Consider the following 12,532-nt stretch of genomic DNA (forward strand, 5'->3'; position numbering starts at 1 on the left):
GTTTGTCGATACAAGATGAAGTAGTCCTGCAGCTAAACTTCATCATCTGGAAAAATTGTGTGTGGGTGTTTTGAGGTATGGACAGTCAGAGTGACTGTCCATACCTCAAAACACCCACACACAATTTTTCTTTCTGGTAGCAACGCCACCTTTTCAGCCAGACATTTCTCATAGACCTCTCATTAGTTGCACAAATACATGTAGTAACAGACTAGTATGTAAACTAATTCATCTTTATTTTATGTGACTGATAATCGGACTAGTTTGTCACCTGAATAAATCCAGCTGAATCATACAAAAACTGATATTATGTACAAACATTTCATTCATTCAGTGATTAAAAGGGAAGAGTGGACGTATAACACGAGAAGAGTAGAAAACCCTGATCTGTTTGGACAGTAGATGAAGGGGAATGCTGCGTGTGGTTGTGGAGGGAATGGTTTCAGTTGTTGATCCTCAGAGCTCGTTGTGTTCCAGCCCCTCGCGAGAAATCTTGTTGGACAAGTCCTGCATATGTTTCTTCATCTGAAATAAAAACAATACGAATACAGACGTCACCATTTGACTGCAAGGCACATTCCTGCAGATCTTTGGGTGGATTGTTTTACTGGGCTTACAAAAACTCTGCCTTTGCAATGATGCAGAGGATCAGAATTGTGTGTTACTATCTAGGATTTGAGTTGTTTTCATAGTAAATAGCGACTCAATTAATATAATGGGAGGCCTTAATTACTTTATACTACATTATTCATCTTTTTGATCTTTAATGGTATAAAGATAACAGTTATCTTCACGCCATAAAAGATGCAATATAGATGCAATATTTTACATAAACCATTAGCTGTATTCCAAAATGAATACCAGGCTGACACATTTAAACATTAGCTGGTATAATAAATAATAAAATGACACCATTGCTCATTTTGACCATGTTTGACAATCCATTTGGGCATTCTTAGTGTGCTAAAACACAAATGATGAATACTGATTTATCACTAATTAAGATGCATGCTTTACACCAGAATTATAGTATAGTACAAGCATTTGTTGATATAATGTGGAAGTATTAACATACTATTTTTTTGTGTGAGGTTTGATCAAAACTCATACAGCCTTTTGTTTGTTATCAATAGTTGTTGCAACTCAAACAAGAATCAAGAGACTGCTCTTTTACAACAGGAACAATATCCTTTGTCCTGTATTTGTTGTATCTCTTCCTCAGTATTATAGCAGTGTTTTATACCTCGGCCATTTTGCAACATTAATCGATACTTTGCAGGCACACAGACAGCAACTGTTAGATGGCAGAATGTAGAGCTTACAAACAAACGTACCTTGTAACCCATCTCCCTGGTCTTCTCAGCGATGGTGTTGTACTTCTCCTGGTTCCTCTTGATGTGCTCCTTGTCTCCTAGAGACTCCACGTGCTGCAGCTTCTGGTGGGAGAGCTCCAGCTGCTCCTGGTAGTGGCTGTGCTTCTCCACCTTCGTCTCAAAGTGACGCAGCTCCTCCTAAGTGAACGAGGAAAAGCGGGGCGGCGAACACAGAGAGGCGAGTTCAGTTCACCTTCAATTACATGCACAGCTGCACAGGGGAGCCGATATGCATCTCAAGTAGTGAATATAAAAGGAAATGCTACGGAGAAAAGTTGAGCTGAATCTTTTCTGTGACATTTTGAAGCCAGAGGTCCTGAAATGAAATATTTAAACTGAATCGTTCACGGCTATTCTCTGCTTATGGGACAAAAGGTGAAAGGAGCACATAGGAGAGTGGAATACTTGGGAATTTGTAATGTCTAATGCATATGGGCTAGTAATGTGTACCCTTTGGGCTTACCATACATACAAAAGTAGTGCTTAGTTACCAAGTGCACTACAAAAGTTAGATTGTAGCACTCAAAAGGTAAAACAAAAAGTGTTAGTGTGAAACAAATCAGTGCATCAGCACTGAGATATTTACCTTGAGAGAGTCCAGCTCGTTGTCGCTGAGGTTTGCTCTCTTGGCCGCCTCCCACAGTTCAATCACACGGGGCTCCCGGAACTCTGCAGAGGACAGACAGAAACAAAGATGAAGAGTTTAACAGTTCAAGAGAGTTTGGAGGCTCACTAATACTTTACACACACCCGAGAGAGAAGGAGCTTTCTAAAATACAACAACAGAACGAGCTTAGTAGCTTATAGGGGTCCTGTTATTTGCATTTTCAGGTTCATATTAGTATTTTGTGCCTCTACTGTGACATTGCTTACATGCTTTAATGTTCAAAAAGGGGGGAACTTTGATGACCATTTACATGCACACAAACCTATACAAGACACTACAGGAAAGGGTCAACCACAAAAAGCACAACAGGGTCCCTGTAATAATTGTCTATATATGTATACACAATATAAAGAGGGAAAGCTGCTTTCATTCTCATCCCTGCTGTCACAGAATTGTAAGATGTGTAACAGAACCAGAGGGAGACAACTTGCTTTGAAGAGGTGGCAGGAAGTAAGGGGGGATTAGAACTAGTGGTAGAGGGAGAAGCACCCTGGAGGGGATTTAAAGGAGAGGAAGTGAACGAGTCAGGAGCAGGTACACCACCTTCATCTAAACTCTCTACAAAGCCTGCACAACTGAGACACACACACATACTGCAGTACACTCAACCACAACACACCAGCAGAATGTGAAAGATAAAACACTACAACAATAAAACATTTCATAATGGAAGTAGAGTCTTCTCTGAGTTAAATAGCACACGGACAAGCTTTAGCTAGTTTACACAAGTGGACGGATGAGGCTAGGAGGGCTGGAATCACTGAAGTTAAGCCGTTAGCATTTCAACGCTCGCCAACTGTGACACAGCAGAGTCTTATTATGACTACAAATCCCAGTGATTAAGCTGATGGGATAAACACAGACTAAGATTAATAAAAAGACTGTGTGTGTGTGTGTGTGTGTGTGTGTGTGTGTGTGTGTGTGTGTGGGGTCTCCCTCACCGCTGTCTGTAGAGAAGCCTTCGCGGCTGATCTTGCGGAGGCGCTCGAAGCCCTGGTTCAGGTTACTCATCTTCTGCTTCAGGTCCGAGTGCTTCTGGTGCAGCACGTGCTCCTTGGTGTCGCCCTCCAGAGCAGAGATCTCATTCTTGTGGATTTCTTCTGAGGCGAACAGACCAAGGAAAAGAGGGGAGAGGAGGTGCAAGGGCAGGTTAGTGTGAAATTACAAGCAAATAAGTATGCAGTCCCATAGTATGCCACCATCCGTTCTGCAGATCTTTTCTCAGGTCTGCATATTAACTGATCCTTAGCCTGGTAATACACTGCCTGAAATGAACCATGAACAATGAATGTGCACACTCCAAAAACAAAGGCGCCACAAAGATGAAGATGGACATCACAGCTGTTACTATCTGCCTGGTGTGACCTCTTAAAGGGGGACTATTGTTTTTGGGGGGGGGTTTCCCTTTCCTGTAGTGGGGTTTTTGTGCATGTTATGGCCCATTTCCACTGCAGGGCCTCGCACGGCTTAGTACGGTATAGTTAGGCCTCGGTAGGCCAGGCTCACTTTATGCTGCGTTTCCATTACAGTTTAGTAGCTGGGGCAGTAACTATAGTAACGCAGTGTAGGCGGAGCCGTGACATCATCTTCAATGCAAACCACAAAACCAACATCAGCCGTTAGCTGTTAGCACTCAAGCTCACAGCTCCTCATATATGTTCAGAAACTAGACAAAAGTTAAACAAGTACAAACCACAGACTGCCTGTGTCATGGTGAATACAGTCGCTGCTTTATTTATGTCTGTATAGGCCGTTGTTGTGAGTGTGGACGGTCGGAGCATATACTGCGTTAGCTTAGCCGATCTCCATTTAGACAACACGCATTTTAAAAGGTTTTTCGCCTGCCGTCTGTCTGCAGACTTGACAAAGCATTAATTCATGGTTTTTACTAACCGGTATCAGTATGTTGTTACTTCGGCATCATTTTGAAACGTGTATTACAATTAAATCACGGTCAAATATGTTCATTTTGTTGTAGTTGTAGCCCCCTTGGCGTCACTTGTTTAGCATATTCAGCCCGGTTGTTGGCCCGGAAGGAACCACCATTTTAGAGGGCCAGAAAAACTGTGAAAAAGTACCCGTTAGCCGGAACTACCCCTAGTGGAAACGCAACAAAAACGGGCCGGGTTTGGCACGGCACGCTTAAACCGTGCTACGCGCTGCAGTGGAAATGCGCCATAAATGGTCTGAAAAGTCCAAAATCCCAAAGTTCCCTCCAGAGAGAGTTTCTCTCCCACACACCATCAAATGTTTGAAAATATTCATTTAAAATGTATATAAATAGATAAGAATAAGATTACAAAAAATTACTTGACAGTTAGGCCACAAGTTGGTTGGGTAGGGTGGATAAGAGCAAGGTCAGAGGAGACGAGGAAAGGAAATTAAAGAGGCATGAACCAAGAAATCCAAAAGAAAACAAAGAGAAGGAAAGAAGGAAATAAAAACATAAAAGTGCCAAAGAAAAACTGAATTTAATAAGTAGGGTTTAGTAGTAGCTATAAAAAGGTGTAAAAGTGTTTACATATATATATATATATTATATATATATATATATATATATATATATATATATATATATATATATATATATATATATATATATATATATATTATATATATGTATATATATATATATATTATTATATGTATATATATATACACACACATCACATTTATTTTTCCATGAGAACTTTGAGTAGCCTTTACATTTGATCTTATGACAGTGTTCATGAAATAGCTGCCCGTCTCACCTTAAGAAAAGGTGAGGAGATGAAAAGAGGACACAGGTCAACCAGACAGCGGTTGGCATATAGATCAAAAGACAGAAACAAGACAATACAAAGACTGGGGAAGGCAGTGAAAGTGTGCGTGGGTGGAAGAGGAGGTGGTGTTGTGCAGGTGCACATAGCCTCAAAGCAACATGTGATGGGCTCTATATTTAAATACACCAGACAGGCAGAAAAACACCCCTGGCTTGTGCACAGAGGAGAGGCTGTGGAGCGGGAGCAGCAAAGTTCTGACAGGAAGCAGCTGCAGAGTGACAGGCCCGTCAGAGGAAGACGTGCCTGTCCTCCCCGCGTCTTCCTCAAACACAACAGGGCCTATCTGATCCGCTGAAAACTCTGCTTGATGTGTTGTGACAAGCACAGAGCGGTAGGCAGACCTGAGTGCAGCGCGACGCCTTCCACCTACGGACATGACCACAAGACTGAACGCACAGACGGAGACGAATCAGACTTGGGACTGATTGTTGGATGACTGAGAGCGGAATTGATAAGAGCCAAATAATCTTCTTTTTTTGCATCCATTTGCTTTGGAAGCTGAACTGAAAGCTAGAATCGTCTCAATTTCAAATCAAGTCAAGTTTTATTTATATAGCACATTTATAAACGATTTGGTCGAGCCAAAGTGCTGTACAAATAATAAAAATACCCTACAGTAAAGACATTTTACAGCTAATACAACAGCACAGTTTGTTCAAAATATCAGTATGAGAAAAAAAGAAAAAAAGAAAGAAATGTGCAACCAAATTCTCCATGTTTTAATGAATATGCAAATGATAAACTTACCATAATAATGGCTGAATTAAAAACCATAAAGTGATGAATGGCAAAGAGATTAAGGGTGCTTAAATGTGTCTTAAAGAAACACTGATATAACAAACTGTGACTCAAAGGGAGTGATTGACGCAGCTCACCCTCCGTCCTGCTGATGGTGTCCATCAGGATGTTGTACTCGTGCGTCTTGTCCTTGTGGTGCTGGAACTCCCTCTTCAGACTCATCATCTCCTCGCTTGAGAACTTCCCCGAGGTCTTGGCCTGGAGGAGGGGACGGTCGGAGAGGAGTTAGTGTCAGAGGCAGGGAGTAACGGACATGTTTAGGCACAACTCCTCTGCTAGATGTTTCATAGGGTTTAGATGGCATGAAATACAGCACTATAGAATAAACATATTTAGTTAAAAAAAAAGTTAAAGTTAAAGCCTTTTATTGTCATTATACACAGAGTACAACGAGATTCAGAGTGGAACTCTGTCCCAGTGTGCAAAACATGCAAACACATACATAACACTAAAAAACACGGCAATAGGACAGACAACATAAACAATCATACGGGGGAATACATAGTTAAAAATATTGATGTAAAAATAGTATATAAATAATAATAATTTGACAATCGTTAAAGTCAATGGACTGTCAGGACACGAGAAAACCACAATACCATTTTACACTTAATATATTGCATATGTCAAACTTTCTTAAAAGCATATTCTCCAAAAAAAGATTTGATGTTTGCATAAAGGGAAACTGGCCGAAACATTTGAATTATACTCCAACATTTAAATTGGTCAGAGATGATTTCATTCATTTGTTAATGGCCTGTAAAACATAAGCATAGCGTTTCCATATGACTGTCCTCAAATCTGTACGTCCATCCAACTTTTTTTTATTGAATACTATAATATGATTTTTGATGTATTACATACTATACTACAAGTTATTTTCCACATTCTTAGGTTTGACCGCTGCCTGGTAGCTAATGTAGTATTTTAAATGTAGTGTTGTTGGTTTCTTAGTTATTAAAATATGCATTATCCTTGCAAAATCCTAAACAGCCAATAAAAAAGGAGGATAATGATGTTTGTCGTGTGTGTGTGTAGACTGAGGGTGTGTGTGTGTGCGCCGCCGTCCAGGGCACTGAATGCAGCGATGGAGGTATAATAGAGGGACAAAGCCAGGTTTATATGATTTTAGAAGCTACATTCTATTTAATAACTTCTTTATGGGCATACTCATGAGATAATTTGTTTTTATGAACTATCGCTGTAATATATAATGTACTAACTGCACATTTTGTTGGTGTAGGGACAATATAAGTAAATAATGGGTGCAAGTTTCAGCAAATGATGAGGGCATATTTTGTTGTCACCCTCTTTGTGGCATTTGAATCGACAATTGACTTTGGGTACCGAGACTTCAAGGGCCCAGGAGGCTAGGGAGAAAATCCACAGGTAGGTACATGCTTGACATTGTAAAGTACTCCTAACTGAACGGGAAGAGAATAAAGGACTCGGGCTTAAAGACTGAACTGCTGCAGATATTTTACTTCCCCAGGAGATCAAACAAATAAATGGTCTTAGCTTCCGTTTCTCTTAATTACTCACACTGAATGAGTGATGGGTGAGAGGCGACTGACACTCTTTGTTACTCCCCCACTCGGTGTGTGTGTGTGTGTGTGTGTGTGTGTGTGTGTGCACAAATACAGTATATATGCGTCATGTGTGAGAGAGATGAACAGTGGCCACCCTGCACCGTTTGGTGAAGCAGTTTCTGTATCCTAGATGTATGCTTCACTACGGGCTAACAATAGATATAATTAGCTGTTACGTAACCATGTTTGGCACAAATGTCAAATTGACGAACTCATTACAATTGTCATAAAGTCAATGTCACCTTCACACAAACATATCATGGGGGGAAATGATGAACTGATGACATTTTGAACTGACTGGTAGGCACACAACTACAAAGACGTAGAAATAGTTTTTGAACAATTGGTCTAAAAACTAAAAAGTTGTCACCAAAGATTGCCTCTGCTCTGGTCCTTAAGGAACTTCACACTAGAAACACGTAATAAGGGGAATTCTTATTAAGCTGCAGTACACCAGTACAGTTCTCCATTTTCTTTTTCTAACTAGGCCTGTCACATAGCTGCCAGTGCAGTTACTGTGCAATTGTAAGGGTTGAATTAAAAACCTTCTAGTGCTGCTGTGTGAGTGCCCTGTTAAGAATTCAGTTCATTGTTGAATAGAGGTACAATTATTTTTGAGCTGATTCGAGGGGCATGTCTTAATTTAATCTGTTTCAGATTTGTATTTACCAGCAGAAACATGAAGTAAAGAGCCTCACAATGCCACAACAGAAAAATGCATCATTCCCAAAACATACTTGAACATTTCTCTTCCTCCTCCCTCTGCACACATACGCACCTTGTTCCAGAGTTTGTCTAGCCTGGGATCTTCAAATGTGTCTCCCTCTTTGATGTCGTGGTCCTTCAGGTGGTTGCTCTCCAGTGATCGAGTGTCTCTTTTGCCATCCATCCCATACTTGGCCAGAATCACTACATAACACAACACAGACATTTAACAAAGACATGCTTTTATGAATGAGCCTGATGCGAGCCTGTTTGGAGTTCAGGCTGTCATGACGGGAAACTGTTAAGTAAGATAAGCTAAGTGACTATCAAAAACTACCTGGAGGCCCACAACCATCGACAGCCACTCATTCATTTACAAGTCACCAAGTCTTTTTTTTAAAGAACCGCAAGGGGAGTCGTATCTTTAATGAAGCAACTGCTGAAAATAACAGGATGGGAATCTAGCGGGAGCTTATGAAAACAAAACCAACTTCACTTTGCTCTTGACATAAGCAGCACAGAGGAGGTGGTTTTATCCATGGGTTTTGTAGTGCTGCTCTTAACCTGAAAACCGTTGATGATGAGAACTGAAACAAAGGGAAAACACTCATTTACCCTCCCGCTTACAAACTCAACAGAACTCCGTACTTAACCCCAAAACTTTGAATGAAGCCTGAATAAAATAGGAAAAACAAAAGAAGACAAAATATGATTTGAAATGCATTCTAAAAACTTTGGTAGACTCATTTTTGAGGGGAGGTAAAGGATAATATTACTCCGTAGCCAATCACTTTAATATTGTCAGTTATGTGCAATATAAAAGCAGTCTTGTCCTCTAAATATTTCCGCCCGCTTCACAACAATACAGATTTGGACTTTGCTCTGAACAAGCTCTGCCCTCATTATTCTGCTCTGGTAAACAGTTTTTGCGACCTCCGATTCAGCTCCATCTCAAGCATGAATGTCACTTATTAACTACTTCTACTTCATTAGATCGTTTCCAGAGGCAGGGGCTCGTTTAAAATCCTCATAAACAGGATGCACAAACCTGTAGACAGTCTGTGCACTACTGGCAAGCTTGTATACATTGGATTTTACGAGGCTTTCGACCCAAGTGTAAACAATAAAACAAGCATCCCGGAGCAGTTTAATGCCAGGTGTCAGAGTTTGTCTCTAGTGATAGAGAATCAAGGAGCAGCGTTAGGAAAATAAAAATATGGAGAGACAGAAGAGCCCAATTAGACCGACTCTAGTAGGATCCGGTGGGGAGAAGGTGACTGGAGGCCCCCCTTGAAGGTTCATATTTAACTACAGAGGAGCAGAGGGCGACCCTGCTGCTGCCTGGAGTGACAATGCTTGGTGCTTTACCCGCTTCATTCCCAATTGAACATTTCTATCCCGCAGGATCATTAGGATAGGGCTGCATGATTTGGAAAGAATAACTAATAGCAAATATTCTTGAATATTTTAACTGCAAATGCCATATGATTTGAAACGTTATTTACATTATCATTACAAATATATATTAAAATGATCAAGGTGTTTTGTTTTCTTAAGAAGCTCTATAACAAAAAAAGGTTTATATGAAGTCTGAAGAATACCTTGGGGAATTTGGGACTTCCCTGCAGCCCCAATCATTTTTCATAAGGACAGAAATTGTATTTTTGTGATTACCAAATATTGCGTTTAATGCAATTTGGATATTGCACTAGTCCGTTTCGCAATTTCAATAACATTTCTATTAACTGGGTAACTTTAGAGCAGGGGTGTCCAAACTATGGCTCGGGGCCAAATGCCTCCCGTTGTCCATTTTTAATTAACCCACAGCATATTCTAAAGTATAATGGAATATGGCCCACACATATAACTCGTACTTCTTATATTGTACTTCTTAAATATATAAAAACATATATTACACAGTAGCATGCATGTGTTAGTTGAACCAATTTTTTTAAATAAATTCAGTCAATTAAAGTTGAAAACATTTTCTAACAAATCTTAGTTGAGAAAAAAAAGCCCAATAACTTGGCCCTCGGTGAAAACAGTTTGGACACCCCTGCTTTAGAGTAAAATATTTTTGAAATAATACCAATCAAATGTATATATCAATGTTTCATTGCCAATGTTTCATACATACTCTATCTACACATGCTGAATATATATGCTCCAGTTTCAGAAGGAGCTCTTGTAAAGAGGCCTTGCCAACAGCCTATCTTTGACAGGGATGAGGAATTATAGTTCTTCTTTTTGGCTGATGCAGCAGCACCAAAGTAATACATTATCTATACTGTCAGCCAAAGGGCAGAGTTAATTACACAAACCACACTAACGAACTCTGTATTCCTTGTTATGCCGTTTTGTCCCATTATTATTTACCCTTTATGATTAACTATCCTGTTGTTGAAGATTCACAAGCTTTGTGCTTTGACTAAAATAAAACTCACCTCAATCTGCTGAAAAAAATGATCTTTTTAGGCGAGTGGCTTTATATGTAAACCACAACACTAATGAGGTTTCACACAAGAGAGAATATCCACTGTCTTAACCTTTTCTATGTTTGGAAGAGCACAGACAGACTGGAGCCTCTTGATACAATGAGATATTATTAATACTGCATATTTTTAAGGTAGGCATTAGCATTACTTTCTCATTTGCAATGCTTTTTACTTCATTGAGCTGTCTCACCATTAAAGTTACGTCGGAGCTGGGCCTCTTTCTCTCCGTTTTCATCCAGCCCCTCCACTTTCAGCTTCTTCCACTGCAGCTCATCTTTCTCCTGGATCTTCAGATCACTGTGCAGCTCGGACTGCCGCACCGGGGAGAGCTGCATCTGCCATGAACAAAAGGAGAATAAGAGACAACATAAACTTTGGTAAGACAAAAGTGGAAAACTAATTTGACAGTGAAGGGTAAGATAGGAAGAAAACCAGACAGTGATTTCTCAAAGTGTGAAATTGGTCTTACCATTTTAAGAAAAGGCTCTCTTAAAGAAATCACACTCACTCTGTTTTTTCTTGAACAGTTTGTTATAGTCATTATTACTTTAAATAGCATACTACAGTCTTCTTTTGTGAACCACTAAATGGGTGACAAGGAGGGCACATAATTGACTCTTTAAATTCTGTATATGAACACACACACACACACACACACACACACACACACACACACACACACACACACACACACACACACACACACACACACACACACACACACACACACACACACACACACACACACACACACACACTCACACTCACACACACACTCCTAACTACCACCACAACAAACAAAGACAGAGTCCATAATGTGCACTTGAGCCTAAGCATTTGTGTAAAGTAAAAGTGCATCTCACTATCTTATTAAAACGTAAGGCTATATCTTCATTAAGTCAACTACATATTACAACTGTACTGCAGCGTTACAGAGAAGACGGGCGCGGCAGTAGCCAGCGTTAGCTAGGTTACTCTGTTAACTCACTGGCAGCTACACTGTAAACGTGCTGCGACTGGCAGTGTCAGCAGTTTGCTACAGCTTCACATTAACAGTACAGATAATAGTTTCTGAAATATACGTACCCTGTTAGCCTTGTTCCACACCTGGTCCAATTTAGCTATCCTAAATTCCAGCTTCTGCCCATCACTAGACTTGGGCTCGTTCACGTCGCGTGAGTATTTCCCGGCCATTACACCTACTCCGAAGCACAGAGCAACAACTAAACATGGCAGCTTCATTTTTTAAATAACAAGCAAACGATAGAATATGAAACACTAGCTAGACAACACATTAACCGAACAAATGTTACTGTTGTTGTGGCTCACTGGAGTACCACAAGTCATGTGCTCAAAATGGGAGGGCACTTCCTCAAGCCGTGCATTCTGGGATACGTAGTTTCTTCTCTCAGACCATGTGTTATCAGTAAGGAGGAGGCGACCTTATTTGGACTACAATTCCTGAAATGCCTAAAGTGCAGTGTTACCTGGCAACTAAAGGCTGCAAAAACTCTAAGCAAATAGAAAGCCTCCACGCGTTTCACGTGACTGGGCTGGATGCTACAATAAGGGGATTCCTGGAGATTTACCTTAAAAGCAAATGCTCAGAAATACTGTGTTCCTTAGATAGGCAGTTCACATTAAGCTTACACAAAAATTATTCATAATATTGTCTGATAGTTGTGTATTTAAAGAAAAGTGGAACACTCCTCATCTTTTCTTATCACTTTCAAAATGCTTCATTTGCAAGAAAAAACATCAAAAATACATGTTGCTGTGTTGAATATTATTTTTGTATGTTTATCCTTTGTATTTATTTGGTTGATTATGTTTATTTATTTGTATTAGATATAGTATGGATGGGATATACTTGTACTATGTATAGATGTACTAGTGTATTTCATTTATATTTTAGTCCGTTGCCTGCATTGCTGTTTTATCTCATTTATTGATATTGTTACGGTTTTGTATTTATGTTTTCATTTTCCACCTTTGTTTTGAAATGTTTTCCTCCTTGTGTCTTCTCTGTTCCTTCTTCCTGTGTTTGCCTTCCTGTCATTAGTTTCCCTGGTGTGTCTGTTCG

The 12,532-nt window shown here is 39.9% G+C and overlaps 1 protein-coding gene across 2 annotated transcripts; it reads right to left on the minus strand.

Annotated features, from left to right (window-relative positions):
* Positions 1 to 219: 219 nt before the first annotated feature.
* Positions 220 to 11,809, minus strand: lrpap1 (low density lipoprotein receptor-related protein associated protein 1). Of its 2 annotated transcripts, none has more exons than XM_034130557.1 (8): positions 11,536 to 11,809; positions 10,640 to 10,784; positions 8,028 to 8,158; positions 5,738 to 5,858; positions 2,982 to 3,140; positions 1,960 to 2,042; positions 1,335 to 1,511; positions 220 to 525 (listed from the first exon to the last, which is right to left on the minus strand). In XM_034130557.1, exons 1-8 carry the CDS (start codon positions 11,689 to 11,691, stop codon positions 457 to 459), a joined length of 1,041 nt encoding a protein of 346 aa, XP_033986448.1. In that variant the 5' UTR covers positions 11,692 to 11,809; the 3' UTR covers positions 220 to 456. The 2 variants fall into 2 exon arrangements, with proteins under 2 accessions (XP_033986448.1, XP_033986451.1); XM_034130560.1 differs by having other exon boundaries at positions 2,982 to 3,137; positions 11,536 to 11,808.
* Positions 11,810 to 12,532: the final 723 nt, after the last annotated feature.

This window comes from Trematomus bernacchii, unplaced genomic scaffold (assembly GCF_902827165.1).
Source record: "Trematomus bernacchii unplaced genomic scaffold, fTreBer1.1, whole genome shotgun sequence".
In the NCBI taxonomy this organism is placed as follows: Eukaryota; Metazoa; Chordata; class Actinopteri; order Perciformes; family Nototheniidae; genus Trematomus; species Trematomus bernacchii.